The sequence below is a fragment of the Silene latifolia genome, chromosome Y (genome assembly GCF_048544455.1).
Source record: "Silene latifolia isolate original U9 population chromosome Y, ASM4854445v1, whole genome shotgun sequence".
In the NCBI taxonomy this organism is placed as follows: Eukaryota; Viridiplantae; Streptophyta; class Magnoliopsida; order Caryophyllales; family Caryophyllaceae; genus Silene; species Silene latifolia.
Window position 1 is genome coordinate 230,764,940 of NC_133538.1, and position 12,078 is coordinate 230,777,017.

At 39.7% G+C, this 12,078-nt stretch overlaps 1 protein-coding gene across 1 annotated transcript; it reads right to left on the reverse strand.

Annotated features, from left to right (window-relative positions):
• Nucleotides 1-208: 208 nt before the first annotated feature.
• Nucleotides 209-2,546, reverse strand: LOC141628318 (replication protein A 70 kDa DNA-binding subunit B-like). The gene is made up of 8 exons (XM_074441477.1): nt 2,270-2,546; nt 1,575-1,840; nt 1,358-1,454; nt 1,133-1,260; nt 964-1,042; nt 768-879; nt 418-596; nt 209-328 (listed from the first exon to the last, which is right to left on the reverse strand). Exons 1-7 carry the CDS (start codon nt 2,275-2,277, stop codon nt 570-572), a joined length of 717 nt encoding a protein of 238 aa, XP_074297578.1. The 5' UTR covers nt 2,278-2,546; the 3' UTR covers nt 209-328; nt 418-569.
• Between the last annotated feature and the right edge of the window lie 9,532 nt (nt 2,547-12,078).

Here is a 12,078-nt window from a genome sequence, read left to right on the forward strand (position 1 = left end):
GTAAGATTTAATCTCAGCAATCCATCTTAAATTAGATTAGTGGTTCACATTTAGAGGGGTAACTCACCCAAAAAACCCAACTCATATGATCCTATTTCATATATATATATATATATATATATATATATATATATATATATATATATATATATATATATATATATATGGTGTACAACCCTTTATAAAAAAGATTGAGTATGAACTTACAGCTTCCTCCATTGTATATAGTTCCTCAGTACTTTTTTGAAGCAGTTTCTCTGAATCAATATTGAAGGCAGTGAACATGAAAGATCCAGTTTTTTCTATAGCTTCAAAGGTTATGTTCATCCTGTGTTCATGAATTTTATTTATGTTAGATGTTTATATTTAAGTAATTGGCTTGGTTAACAAATGTGTACAGATAGTGTGATTCGTGACCTGGGCACTAAATTGATTCCTTGACGTTTGCATGTGTCGCAGTTGTAGGTTACATTAAGGTCTTTCTTGCTGCCTGTACCATAGTGGCTACAACCTAGGTAAAAGCGAATGTCTTTTCGATCAAACTCTGGAATGGACACATGAAGCCAATGTCATTCATCTTGTAATGTAACTGTTGCCTGCATTTGCAAAAATAAGCTCAGGCACTTGTATGCATTGTAATATTAAGTTTGATAGTGGTTATTTCCTTTGTTGCTGCTATGCATTTAAAGTAATTATTGGATACATGTGGCTATTTGTTCCCATGGTTATATGGCCCTTCTGTCTGTGTTTCATGATTATACGTATACCTTTTTAGCTAGTAGCGCCTTGATCATAGTTAGTACCCGTGGTCCACCAAGTTCACGAGCCTCGATAACTTGCTGCTGCTTTGCAGAGATAATAATTCTATTTTTGTTTGCCCTAATCACATCAAGGGAAACACTTTAGACCTAAAACTTCATAAGCATTATGTGTGGTGCCATGTAATTAAATTGTTAGGGTTACCAAGCACGTAGCATGTCAGCCTTCTCCCCTTCAGGATTGAACTTGACAAATGTCACTGATGTTGTTGCTACTGAGAAGCCTAACGCAACATTTCAAGCAAATGGTTAGGTGCAATTTCTAAGCTGTGCCATCGTAGATTATTTGAAAGAGCATCACCACAATTTTTTACCTTTGTGATATGATGGTTTTAGACAGGTGAAGCCAATGATTGGAAAATTTCCAACAATTTCCTGAAGCTGTTCACCTTCTCTACTTGCAATCTCTGCCCATGCTGTTATGATTAGCGGCTGATCCGTACTGTAGGGGTTGTTCACATGAGTAAAGCAATCCTTATATAAGTCTAAATTAAAACCATCCATGAACGTAATGTAATTATTATGATAGCTTTTCTTACCTGGGATCCACCACCAGTTCACGCACAACTAAAGTATCTCCAGTAGAACGCGGCACTTGCCGCTGGGGCTCAACATAGATTAGGATTACAAGGACATCTACATATGATTTAACCAGTTAGTAAATTAATACTTAATAATGAATTTAGCATGTAGACATGTGTTTTAGTTAGTATATAGAGCAAAATATTTATGAGTAAGCAGATTATCAGTGATCACCATATCTGTCATCAGTTGTTATGTTTTTGGGGATCGCAGCAAGGCTGATATATTTAGGACCTATAGGAGGTTTGCAGCCTTCAATAGGCCTGATAATTGTCTTTGCACCAAAGCTTAGCTGATATGGATGGTCAGCAGTAGTTCCCCGATATTTCTCAGGCAGCAGCTTGATCTTCGCATTACAGATCTCATATTCCATTTTATCATGAAATATTTTCATAGGCACCAATCTTATCATCATAAAGAGTGGTTTTGATCTTCCCTCCCTGTGTCCAATAATATAAAAATTGACACATACTCAAACGACAACATCTACTGACAATCAAAGTCACATTGTATGAACATTACGCTGACAGAATAACGACATAAGTGTTTGACTAAACAATCCACCTAGAACTTGAAAGGATTTCAACTTAGGAGCAGACACACTGCTCAACATGCACAATATAATTTAAGCCTAAATCTACATAAACCATTACACATAAACAAACAAGAATGACATTTAATGGCAAGACAGTAGCCTCTATTTCAGTCCACAACATACATTTTTTTACTCTAGCTAGCACTATATTCCAAGTCTGATTCCCTGCGAATATCTACGAATAATGTTTTCGGAACATTTCAGATATACTATCCTATTTATAGCAGCATTGTATATTTGAGATATGCCAAATGAGTTGTTATTTATGAAATACCTCTTCATCCTGGAAAACAATTCTCTGGTAGTTTAGCCCCTTGCTTTTAGGCGAGATTTGTATGTTGCTCTTCTCAATAACCTTGAGGCGAATAGAATGTGGCCCAACTTTATCATTTAAGTCCTTGACGAGCTTTTTTTCAGGTTTCATGGCTGCTGCAAATAAACCACCAGAAATTTAGAATGCTGCAATATTCTGTCTGTATAGGAATATATATGTTAGTAATGATAGGTAAACCGCAAACAATGTTGAAGGTTTGTAAACTTCCTTAACTTGAAATTCTAGACTCCCAATTATAATATCAGATGATAGTTTGCTCACCTTATTTCTCTTCCTCAGATTCACGTGCAGGCTTTGCAAGTAATATGGGAAGTAAGGCACACGTTTTGTGTACTGTCAGTTCACATGACTTTCGTACATTTAGCACACTACCTAAGTTGTTCTTGGCTATGCTCTTGACTGTCTACAATATTTGTTTGACATATACCAGTACATTTGAGGTTGTCCAAGCACAGTGTACTGTCTTTTCCAGTTATTAACTTCTGTGCTGTTAATTTGATGGCACTTCAGTTATTTCTTATTTGTAAGCACACTCCTGCATTTCCCCAATTTATCTTTCTAGTACCGCTTCGAATATGTAAATTATATTACATTTGGAATCAATTTTTCAATTATCAACTAAAATGTGGTGATGTTTCTAATTTTCCTATCTTTCTCCCTCTAGTAATTCCCGAATTTCTGGAGATTGAGCAGTAAATGTGTTCTAAATGAACTTGGCTAAATACACTTATCATTATGCAATTTATGGTTAATATGAAGCACCCCTAATTTTATTCTGAACAAATTTTGTTTTTGATTATTGTACTTTGCTATCAATCGAAACCACCACTCCATAAAGATATTAAATTGGATAACCAAGTACAAGCTATCATACCCTAACATTTTTTTTTTTGGGGTTTCCTTTTCATTGAAAAGGCTGACAATTGTAATTGATTGTCTTAGATCTTAATTATTGTACCTAGCTATGAATTGAAACGATAAATGTATAGGGATGCTAAATTGGATAAACAAACACAGCCTAGCCAACTCTATTAAATTTTGCCACATTTTAATTTATTTGGCTCATTATATCATATTTGCTTTTCGAGTTGGTCTCAGTGATGCAAGTTTTTTTTTTTATTTTAAAGGATTTGGATATTGCGGATTTTCGTAACCGGAATCTTGTTGTTAACCAAGCATTGTCTCCGGTAAATTGCCAACCTTGTATACACTAAAGCTGCTGTATTGCCCCCATTTCTAGCTTGAATTTCCGAAACAATTAAATTAACCTTTTTTGGGTATGGAGCGGCTGTTTTTGCTGTGCAGTAAAGCAATTCGTATTGTTTTCCTCTGTTTGTTAGATCGGATACCCGTTCACTTTTATTTAATTGGGAGTTGAAGTTTGTTTAACATTAACTAAAACTCTAGCATGATAAATTGAGATGATAAAACTCTACAGGTCGTAGTTTTAAAGATAACTCAGGAACTCGTCAGTAACCCACAGCGGAATAGATTGTCTTCTTTTTACATACTAATATAAACAACTCAGGATTTTTTCCTCAAAACCCTGTTCAAAACTTTAGGACAGGCTAATCTATACAAAGCAACAAAGGACATTTCTCTAGAACTGATTAAGATGAATGTCCTTGTGTGATTTGCACGTCCTAAATGTAACCCTAATAAGGCTTATTGTGGTGTGATGCCTAAACTTGTCTTATTTTTCTTCTGAACATGCTTCCACCTTCATTGCTTGAATGAAGTATTGCCAAAATGTAAACCTTGCCTGCATTGGTGTGCCCTTGCTACCTACAATCACGTTTCAATATTAGTCTGCTGAACATTCTTGCCTTATATGTAATAGTATTTTTTACATTTAATTACCAACCAGCTCTCCTAAGCATCTCAAATGACACGACATTCCGCACTATATGTTCATTATTGCCTGATGCACCCTTTATTTGCATGACTTTCAATTCCCTAGATGAACGAGCACGTGATAATGCCACGTATAATTGCCCATGTGAGAATCATGGTCTTGGTAGGTATACTCCAACACGCTCCAAAGTCTGACCCTATACCTTGTTAATTGTCATTGTGAAGCTTAGTTTAACCGGAAACTATTTTCTTTGGAAATTAACCGGGAATTTTGAACTTTTTGATGGCTTGAGTGTAATCCTGGGTAGGAAAACACGTTCCCATGTGTAAAATCCTGTGGATAACTCACAGTCAATCATGTTTGGAAATAAGCGTTTGCAAATGAGGCGCGTACAATTACAGAATTCTGCTGCAGGGTCTAAATTCCGTAATAATATCACCGGTGAATTTTCCTTCAAAACAAGCTGATGTGGCGTCATTCCAGCAGGGCATAGTGAGTGATAGCATTGTTTTGTGTCGGTCTAAGAGGGTGATTTTATCACCCTCATGTCTTTTAATATGGGTCTTTTGGTTCACTTTTCCTAACAATTGGCAATCGGTTATATGGTGGTAACTTGTGCATTTTTACTCGGTTGAGCACATAATCCTTATGCATGGAACCCGAGCGGCAATAGAGCACCTTTCAAAGGTCAAGATAAGGCACAAGAAGATCACTTGTAACCCGGAAACAAGTTGGGAGAAGTAGGAATGAAGACTAGAAGAAATGAAGGCAATTGAAGAGGTCTAGCTCGTGGCAAATAGAAATCCCAAAATGCGAGCCGGTCACGCGACTCGCGCAAACAAAGTGCGCAGTGCGCACTATTGCGCAGTCGAACAAGATTTTGCGCGACTGCGCGGCTGCGCAGCCTACGCTTTGCGGGTTTTTCTAATCTCGTTTGTGGGCTTCTTAAGTGGAAATCTTTCTAGGTTTTCGTGAAGCCCTATATATACCCGAGAAGTTTGAAGACCTGGGATTATCACCTACCATCATATCATCTCTTCTAATCTCATTCTTAGGGTTTAATCTTGTAATAATTTAGAAGACTTTTTGGATGCAAAGTTGTAATCTTTCTCTATTTCTTTGGGTTTTGAAGACTATGGAAGGCTAAATCCTTCCCTATTTGGTGTAATCCATTGCAAGTTTCCATCTTTATCATTGTATTGACTCCTTAATCTCTACTCTTTCATTTGTTTCAATTTCTAAGTTCTAATGACATGATGAATGTTTTGTTGTGAGAAGTAATTACCCTTGCCTCTTTTTCATTCGTCTATTGCTTGTTGTTGCAAAGTTGCTTGCTTTTGTAATAACTTGTTGAAGCACCTCATGATTGTTGTTATCTTGGTTTAAAGTATCAACCTTTGTGAGTAGAAATTGATTGTATCATAGGATTTGTTGGTTTAAACATATCTTTGTGATATCCCATTTACTTTCCTCTTGGTTTTGTTCTTCATGCTCTTGATTACAATTCTTACATGGTTTAATGTTAGAATTTGTAGTTGAAGTAGGATTATCATTGTTGGCTTAGATAGTGGTAATCACATGCTTGAGGATTGTTGTTGGGTAAATGAAAACTAGAGAGAAAAGAGTCTTGCTTTGAGAAAAGTTGGAACTTGTAGGATTGCACCAAGTTCTCTTAATTATTGAATCATCTTACTCACCAAGTGTTTGTTATATTGCTTGTTAGACTAAGATTGCAAATTTCACCTTGTTTCATGTCACCAATCAACTCAAAAACCCCCCTTTTTATGTCCCTCTATTGTTTGTCATTGTGAATAACCATTGTTTGTTTATAATCTTGTCTTTAGTAATCAATAGTTTACAATTCAAGTACTTAGCTTAATAGACCTTCTCTTGGGTTCGACCCTTACTTGCACTATATTACTTTATCATTTAGAGTAGTCTAGAGTATAGTTTGGCTTATAAATTGTTAATTTGGTACGCTAATTCTAGTATTTTAACGACCTAGTTTATTGCTTACCAAATTTTGGCGCCGTTGCCGGGGAAGGGCAACATAGCTAGAACTTGAGTTTGTGAATTTATGTTTAGTTGTTTTATTACTCCTCTTGTTGTTAGAAGTAATAGGAAGTTCTAACTTGTTTGCTTAGTGCGAAGGTTTATGTTTGGTTCCCCACAACACGGTGAATCAACTCCCGTGGAAGAAGACGCTTTTGGAGCCTACTCGTGGTTATTTACTAACCCTTGGTACCAAAGAGCACAACGAGAACATAGAGTAGAAGAACCACCTTTAGAAGCCCCTATTGAAGAAGATCCTATTGACGTAGAGCCAATTGAAGTGGAATACCCTTCAATGGCGAATGATACTAGAACTATTAGGGAGCTCCGGGCAAGGAATTATGACACTCAACTTCTTTGCATAGCCTACCCACCCATGGGGGCTAATGCCAACTTTGAATTGAAGGGTTATTTCATTCACAACCTCCCAAAGTTTCATGGACATGCGGGAGATGACCCAAATCGCCATCTTTCCGAATTCCATATGATGTGTGAGGGTGCCATTCCAAATGGTGTCACGGAAGATCAATTTAAGTTGAGAGCTTTCCCATTTTCACTTCAAGATGGGGCAAAAGATTGGTTGTTTTACCTTCAACCGGGTACAATCCGTACTTGGAAGGACATGAAAGCGGCTTTTCTTGAGAAATACTACCCCGACTCAAGACATAACCATGCAAAGAAAGCCATCACTTCTCCGGAGCAAGATGCAAGTGAGAGCTTATATGAGTATTGGGAGAGATTCAAGAAGTTAGTTGCTCAATGTCCTTACCATGGCCTTAGTGGTGATGACCTTTTGGTCAACTTTTGTGATGGTCTTACACAACAATACCAAATCATGGTTAATTCCGCTACGGGTGGTGGAGTTGACAACTATTCCGTGGCGGAGGCAAATGAGATCATAGAAAGGTTGGCCGCTAGCACAAGGAACTATGGAAGAAGCCGAGGGTCAAAGACTCTTAACTCCATTGAGACACCTTCTCCTTCTACCCACAAGCTTGAGAAAACCGTGGATGATCTCACAAAAATGGTTGCTCAACTAGTGGGGAACAATCAAGGAGGAGCACAAGGATCTAATGTGGAGTGTAATTTTTGTCAAGGGCAACACCCAATGGAAACTTGTCCCATCATGGAAGAGCAAGGAATAAGCAAGGAGAATGTAAGTGCAATGGGGTATGGGAATTACAATGCTAGAAATCCTCAAGGGGGAGGATACTACAATTATGACCCTAGTGGCAATACTTACAATGTTGGGAGTAGAGACAATCCTAGACTTGGTTGGGGTGGTGACACCTCAAAGAGTTTTGTGAATGGTCAATTCAACCACTTGAGGGACCAAAATTCCCGACAAGGTCAAGGTTCAAACTCTCAAGGGAATAGGAATGGGAATTTCAACAACCAAGGTAGAAACCAAAACCAAGGTCAATCATCCCAATTTGGCAATCAAGGTAACAACAATTCTCAAAAGGAACCAAGTGTTCAAGACTTGCTTAAAAACATTTTGCAAGAGCAAGTCAAAACAAATAAGAGGCTTGACAAGATTGATGCCGATAAGAATGTTAGTGATGCCAAGGTTGCCAACCTAGAAGTCCAACTTGGCCAAATTGCCCAAGAACTTGCCAAGAAAAATCAAAGGACCTCAACTTCTATTCTCTCCACTACATTTCCTCCTAGAGAGAATTCTAGTGCCATGACATTGAGAAATGGGAGAACTTTAGAATCCCCTCCCAAGAAGAAGAGAAGGGGCAAGTCACAAGAAAGGGTTATTGAGGTTGAAGATCAAATTGAAGAGGAACTTGTGGTTGAACAAGGGAAAGGATCATCTTCAAAAGCTAATGAGGAAAAAGAGAGGAGTCCTTTGAGCATTGACAAAGGAAAGGAAGGAAGCACCAACACAAAGGATTCACTCCAAGAGATTGAAAAGGAATATGAACCGGAGGTACCATTTCCTAGTGCCCTCACAAATCCCAAGAAGTTTGATAAAGACACCGATCTTTATGAAACTTTTAGGAAATGTGAGGTCAACATCCCTCTTTTTACTATCATCAAAACCGTTCCTAGATATGAAAAGTTTCTCAAAGAACTTTGCACCCCTAAACGGAAGCCAAGGAAAGGAGTAGAAAGGGTCACGGTTAGTAGGCATGTCTCGGCCATTTTCAAACAAAATCTTCCCAAAAAGTGCGATGACTCGGGCATGCTAACTATACCGTGCTCAATTGGAGGCAAAGATTTTGCTAGAGCTATGCTAGACTCGGGGTCCTCTATTAATGTCATGCCTTATTCCATTTATGAGACCTTAGAATTGCCTCCTTTGTCTAGGACCAATGTTGTGATCCAATTGGCGGACCGTTCCACAATTCACCCCAAGGGTCTTGTAGAGGATGTGTTGGTAGAAGTTGATAAATTCATATTTCCGGCCGATTTTTATGTTTTGGATATGGAACCGGACTCTAAGGCTACACCCCTCTTGCTAGGGAGGCCTTTCATGAGAACCTCTAAAACCAAGCTTGACATGTATGATGGAACTTTGACCATGGAATTTGAAGGGAAAGTTTTGAAATATAATGTGTATGAGACGATGAAAAAGACCGATGATTTGAGTTGTTGCTACTTTCTTGACAAGATTGAAAGTTTGGCAAATCGGGTTTACCAAATTGGTCATAGGGACCCACTTGAGGTGGCCCTCACTAACAATGTCGAGAAGGAAGGGTTGCGGTTTTTGTTATCTCATGATGTGCAGGAAAGTATAGAAGCATTGGAAAAGGAAGAACCATTAGAAGAATCAAAGGAAGAAAAACAAGTGCAAGAAATTGAGGCCGAAATGTCGAGCAGAGGCGCAGCCTACGCATGCCCAATGCGCAGCCTGCGCAGCTGCCTACCCACCCTATGCGCGACTTTCCAATTTCCACTAAATCGTGTTTTTCTTCCTATTCTTATGACAATCCATCCACATTTCTTCCTTTAGAGGCTTCCCTTGAGAGACCCCTTCCATCCATCATTAAACCACCCACCCCCAATCTCAAACCACTCCCCGACAATTTGAAATACATCTTTCTTGGGGCAAATGACACTCTACCCCTCATAATTTCAAACCAACTTGAGGGTGATCAAGAGAGGAGGTTGGTGGATGTTTTGCAAAAGTATAAAGAAGCATTTGGATGGAGCATCGCGGATATCAAGGGGATAAACCCGAGCACTTGCATGCACAAAATTCGATTGGAAAAGGATGCAAAACCCGTCCGGCAACCACAACGGAGGCTTAATCCACCTATGATGGAAGTTGTCAAGGAAGAAGTTATCAAACTTCTTCAAATGGGTATTATCTTTCCAATTAGTGACTCCCAATGGGTAAGTCCTACTCAAGTTGTGCCAAAGAAGGGAGGGGTGACGGTAGTCAAAAACACTCAAGGGGCATTGATCCCCACCCGTTTGCAAACGGGATGGAGGGTGTGTATTGATTATCGCCGCCTCAACCAAGTCAATTGGAAGGACCATTTCCCCCTACCCTTTCTAGATCAAATACTAGAGAGGTTAGGTGGGAAAGAGTACTATTGTTTTTTGGATGGATATTCCGGGTAATTTCAAATCCCCATTCACCCGGAGGATCAATCCAAAACAACCTTTACTTGCCCATTCTCTGTACTTATGCTTACCGCCGCATGCCCTTTGATTGTGCAATGCCCCGGCACTTTCCAACGGTGCATGATGAGCATTTTCTCGGACTATGTGGAGCGTATTTTGGAAGTCTTCATGGATGACTTCACCATTCATGGAGACTCATTTGACTCGTGTCTAGACCATCTCGCTATGGTCCTATCACGGTGCATAGACTCTCACCTTGTTTTAAATTCTGAAAAGTGTCATTTAATGGTGAGTAGTGGAATCGTGCTAGGACACATAGTGTCGAAAAGAGGGATTGAGGTGGATATGGCAAAGGTGGATGTGATTAAAACCTTACCGTATCCATCTAATACTCGAGACGTGAGGTCGTTCTTGGGACACGCGGGTTTTTATCGAAGGTTTATTAAGGATTTCTCCAAAATAGCTAACCCCTTGTGCAAACTTTTGCACAAGGATGTGGAGTTCGTGTTTGATGATCATTGTAGGGAAGCATTTGACTTGTTGAAGGAAAGACTTGTATCGGCCCCAATCATTCAAGCACCCAAGTGGGATCGGCCTTTTGAGATCATGACCGATGCAAGCGATTTTGCCATTGGAGCCGTGTTGGGACAAAAAGATGACAAAGCTTCATATGTGATCCAATATGCTTCTTCACTCTTGAATGACGCTCAACGGAACTACACCGTCACGGAAAAGGAATTTTTAGCGGTGGTGTATGCCATTGAAAAATTCCGGGCTTATCTCTTGGGTGCAAAGGTCATCATCTATACCGATCACAAGTCTATAAGGCAACTTGTAGCCAAGAAAGACACCAAGGCAAGGCTCATGAGATGGGTGCTTTTGTTGAGTGAGTTTGACATAGAGATCAAGGACAAGCAAGGGAGTGCTAATGTGGTGGCCGACCATTTGAGTAGGCTTCACATCAATGAAGATCTCGTGAAGACTATGGGGGTAGTTGATGGTAGCTTACCACATGAATCCCTTTACTCCATGAAGGCCGTTGAGCCTTGGTATGCCAACCTTGTCAATTACATGGTCACCAAGAAGTTTCCCACCTTACTTTCATCTAGTCAAAGGAACAAGATCAAGTCCGATTCTAGATTCTATATATGGGATGAGCCATACTTATGGAAAATGTGTCAAGACCAAGTCATCCGACGTTGTGTGCCGGATGTAGAAATTCCATCCATCCTAAAGCATTGTCATGAGTACGCTTGTGGGGGTCACTTTGGGCCTCATAGAACGGCACGTAAAATCCTTGAGTGCGGTTTCTATTGGCCCAAGTTATTTAAAGATGCTCATATTTTCGTTACTACTTGTGATAGATGCCAACGTTTTGGCAATATATCACGTAGGAACGAAATGCCCCAACAACCGATGCTCTACTTGGAAATTTTTGATGTTTGGGGAATAGACTTCATGGGGCCATTCCCTAACTCCTATGGATACATCTACATCCTCTTGGCGGTCGACTACGTGTCTAAGTGGGTGGAAGCTATCCCCACAAAATGTGATGATGCAAAGACGGTGCAAGCATTTGTCAAAAGCAATATATTTTCAAGATTCGGCTTCCCAAAAGCCATTGTGAGTGATAGGGGGACTCATTTTTGCAACAAGGTGATCTCAACCTTGCTTCAAAAATATGGTGTGCTTCAAAAAGTTTCTACGGCATATCACCCCCAAACAAATGGCCAAGCGGAAGTCTCTAACCGGGAGGTTAAACACATCTTGGAAAGAACGGTCAATCCCGACCGAAAGGATTGGAGCAAGAGGCTTGAAGATGCTCTTTGGGCTTATAGAACGGCTTATAAGACCCCAATCGACATGTCCCCATATAGGCTCATTTATGGGAAGGGATGCCACCTTCCCGTAGAAGTGGAGCACAAAGCCTATTGGGCAATCAAAGCTTTTAATCAAAATGTCGATGAGGCGGGATTGCACCGGAAGCTTCAAATACAAGAATTAGAAGAGCTTAGGCACAATGCCTATGACAATGCTAGCATCTACAAGGAAAAGGCTCGGTCTTGGCATGACAAGATGGTCACAAGAAGAGTTTTCAAAGAGGGAGAAGATGTGTTGGTTTTTCAAAGTCGCCTCAAGAATTTTCCCGGCAAGTTAAGGTCAAAGTGGTATGGACCTTACAAAGTCAAGAAGGTTTTTCCCCACGGAGCGGTGGAGGTGGAAGACCCGACCTCGGGGAAAGTGATAAAGGTAAATGGGCAAA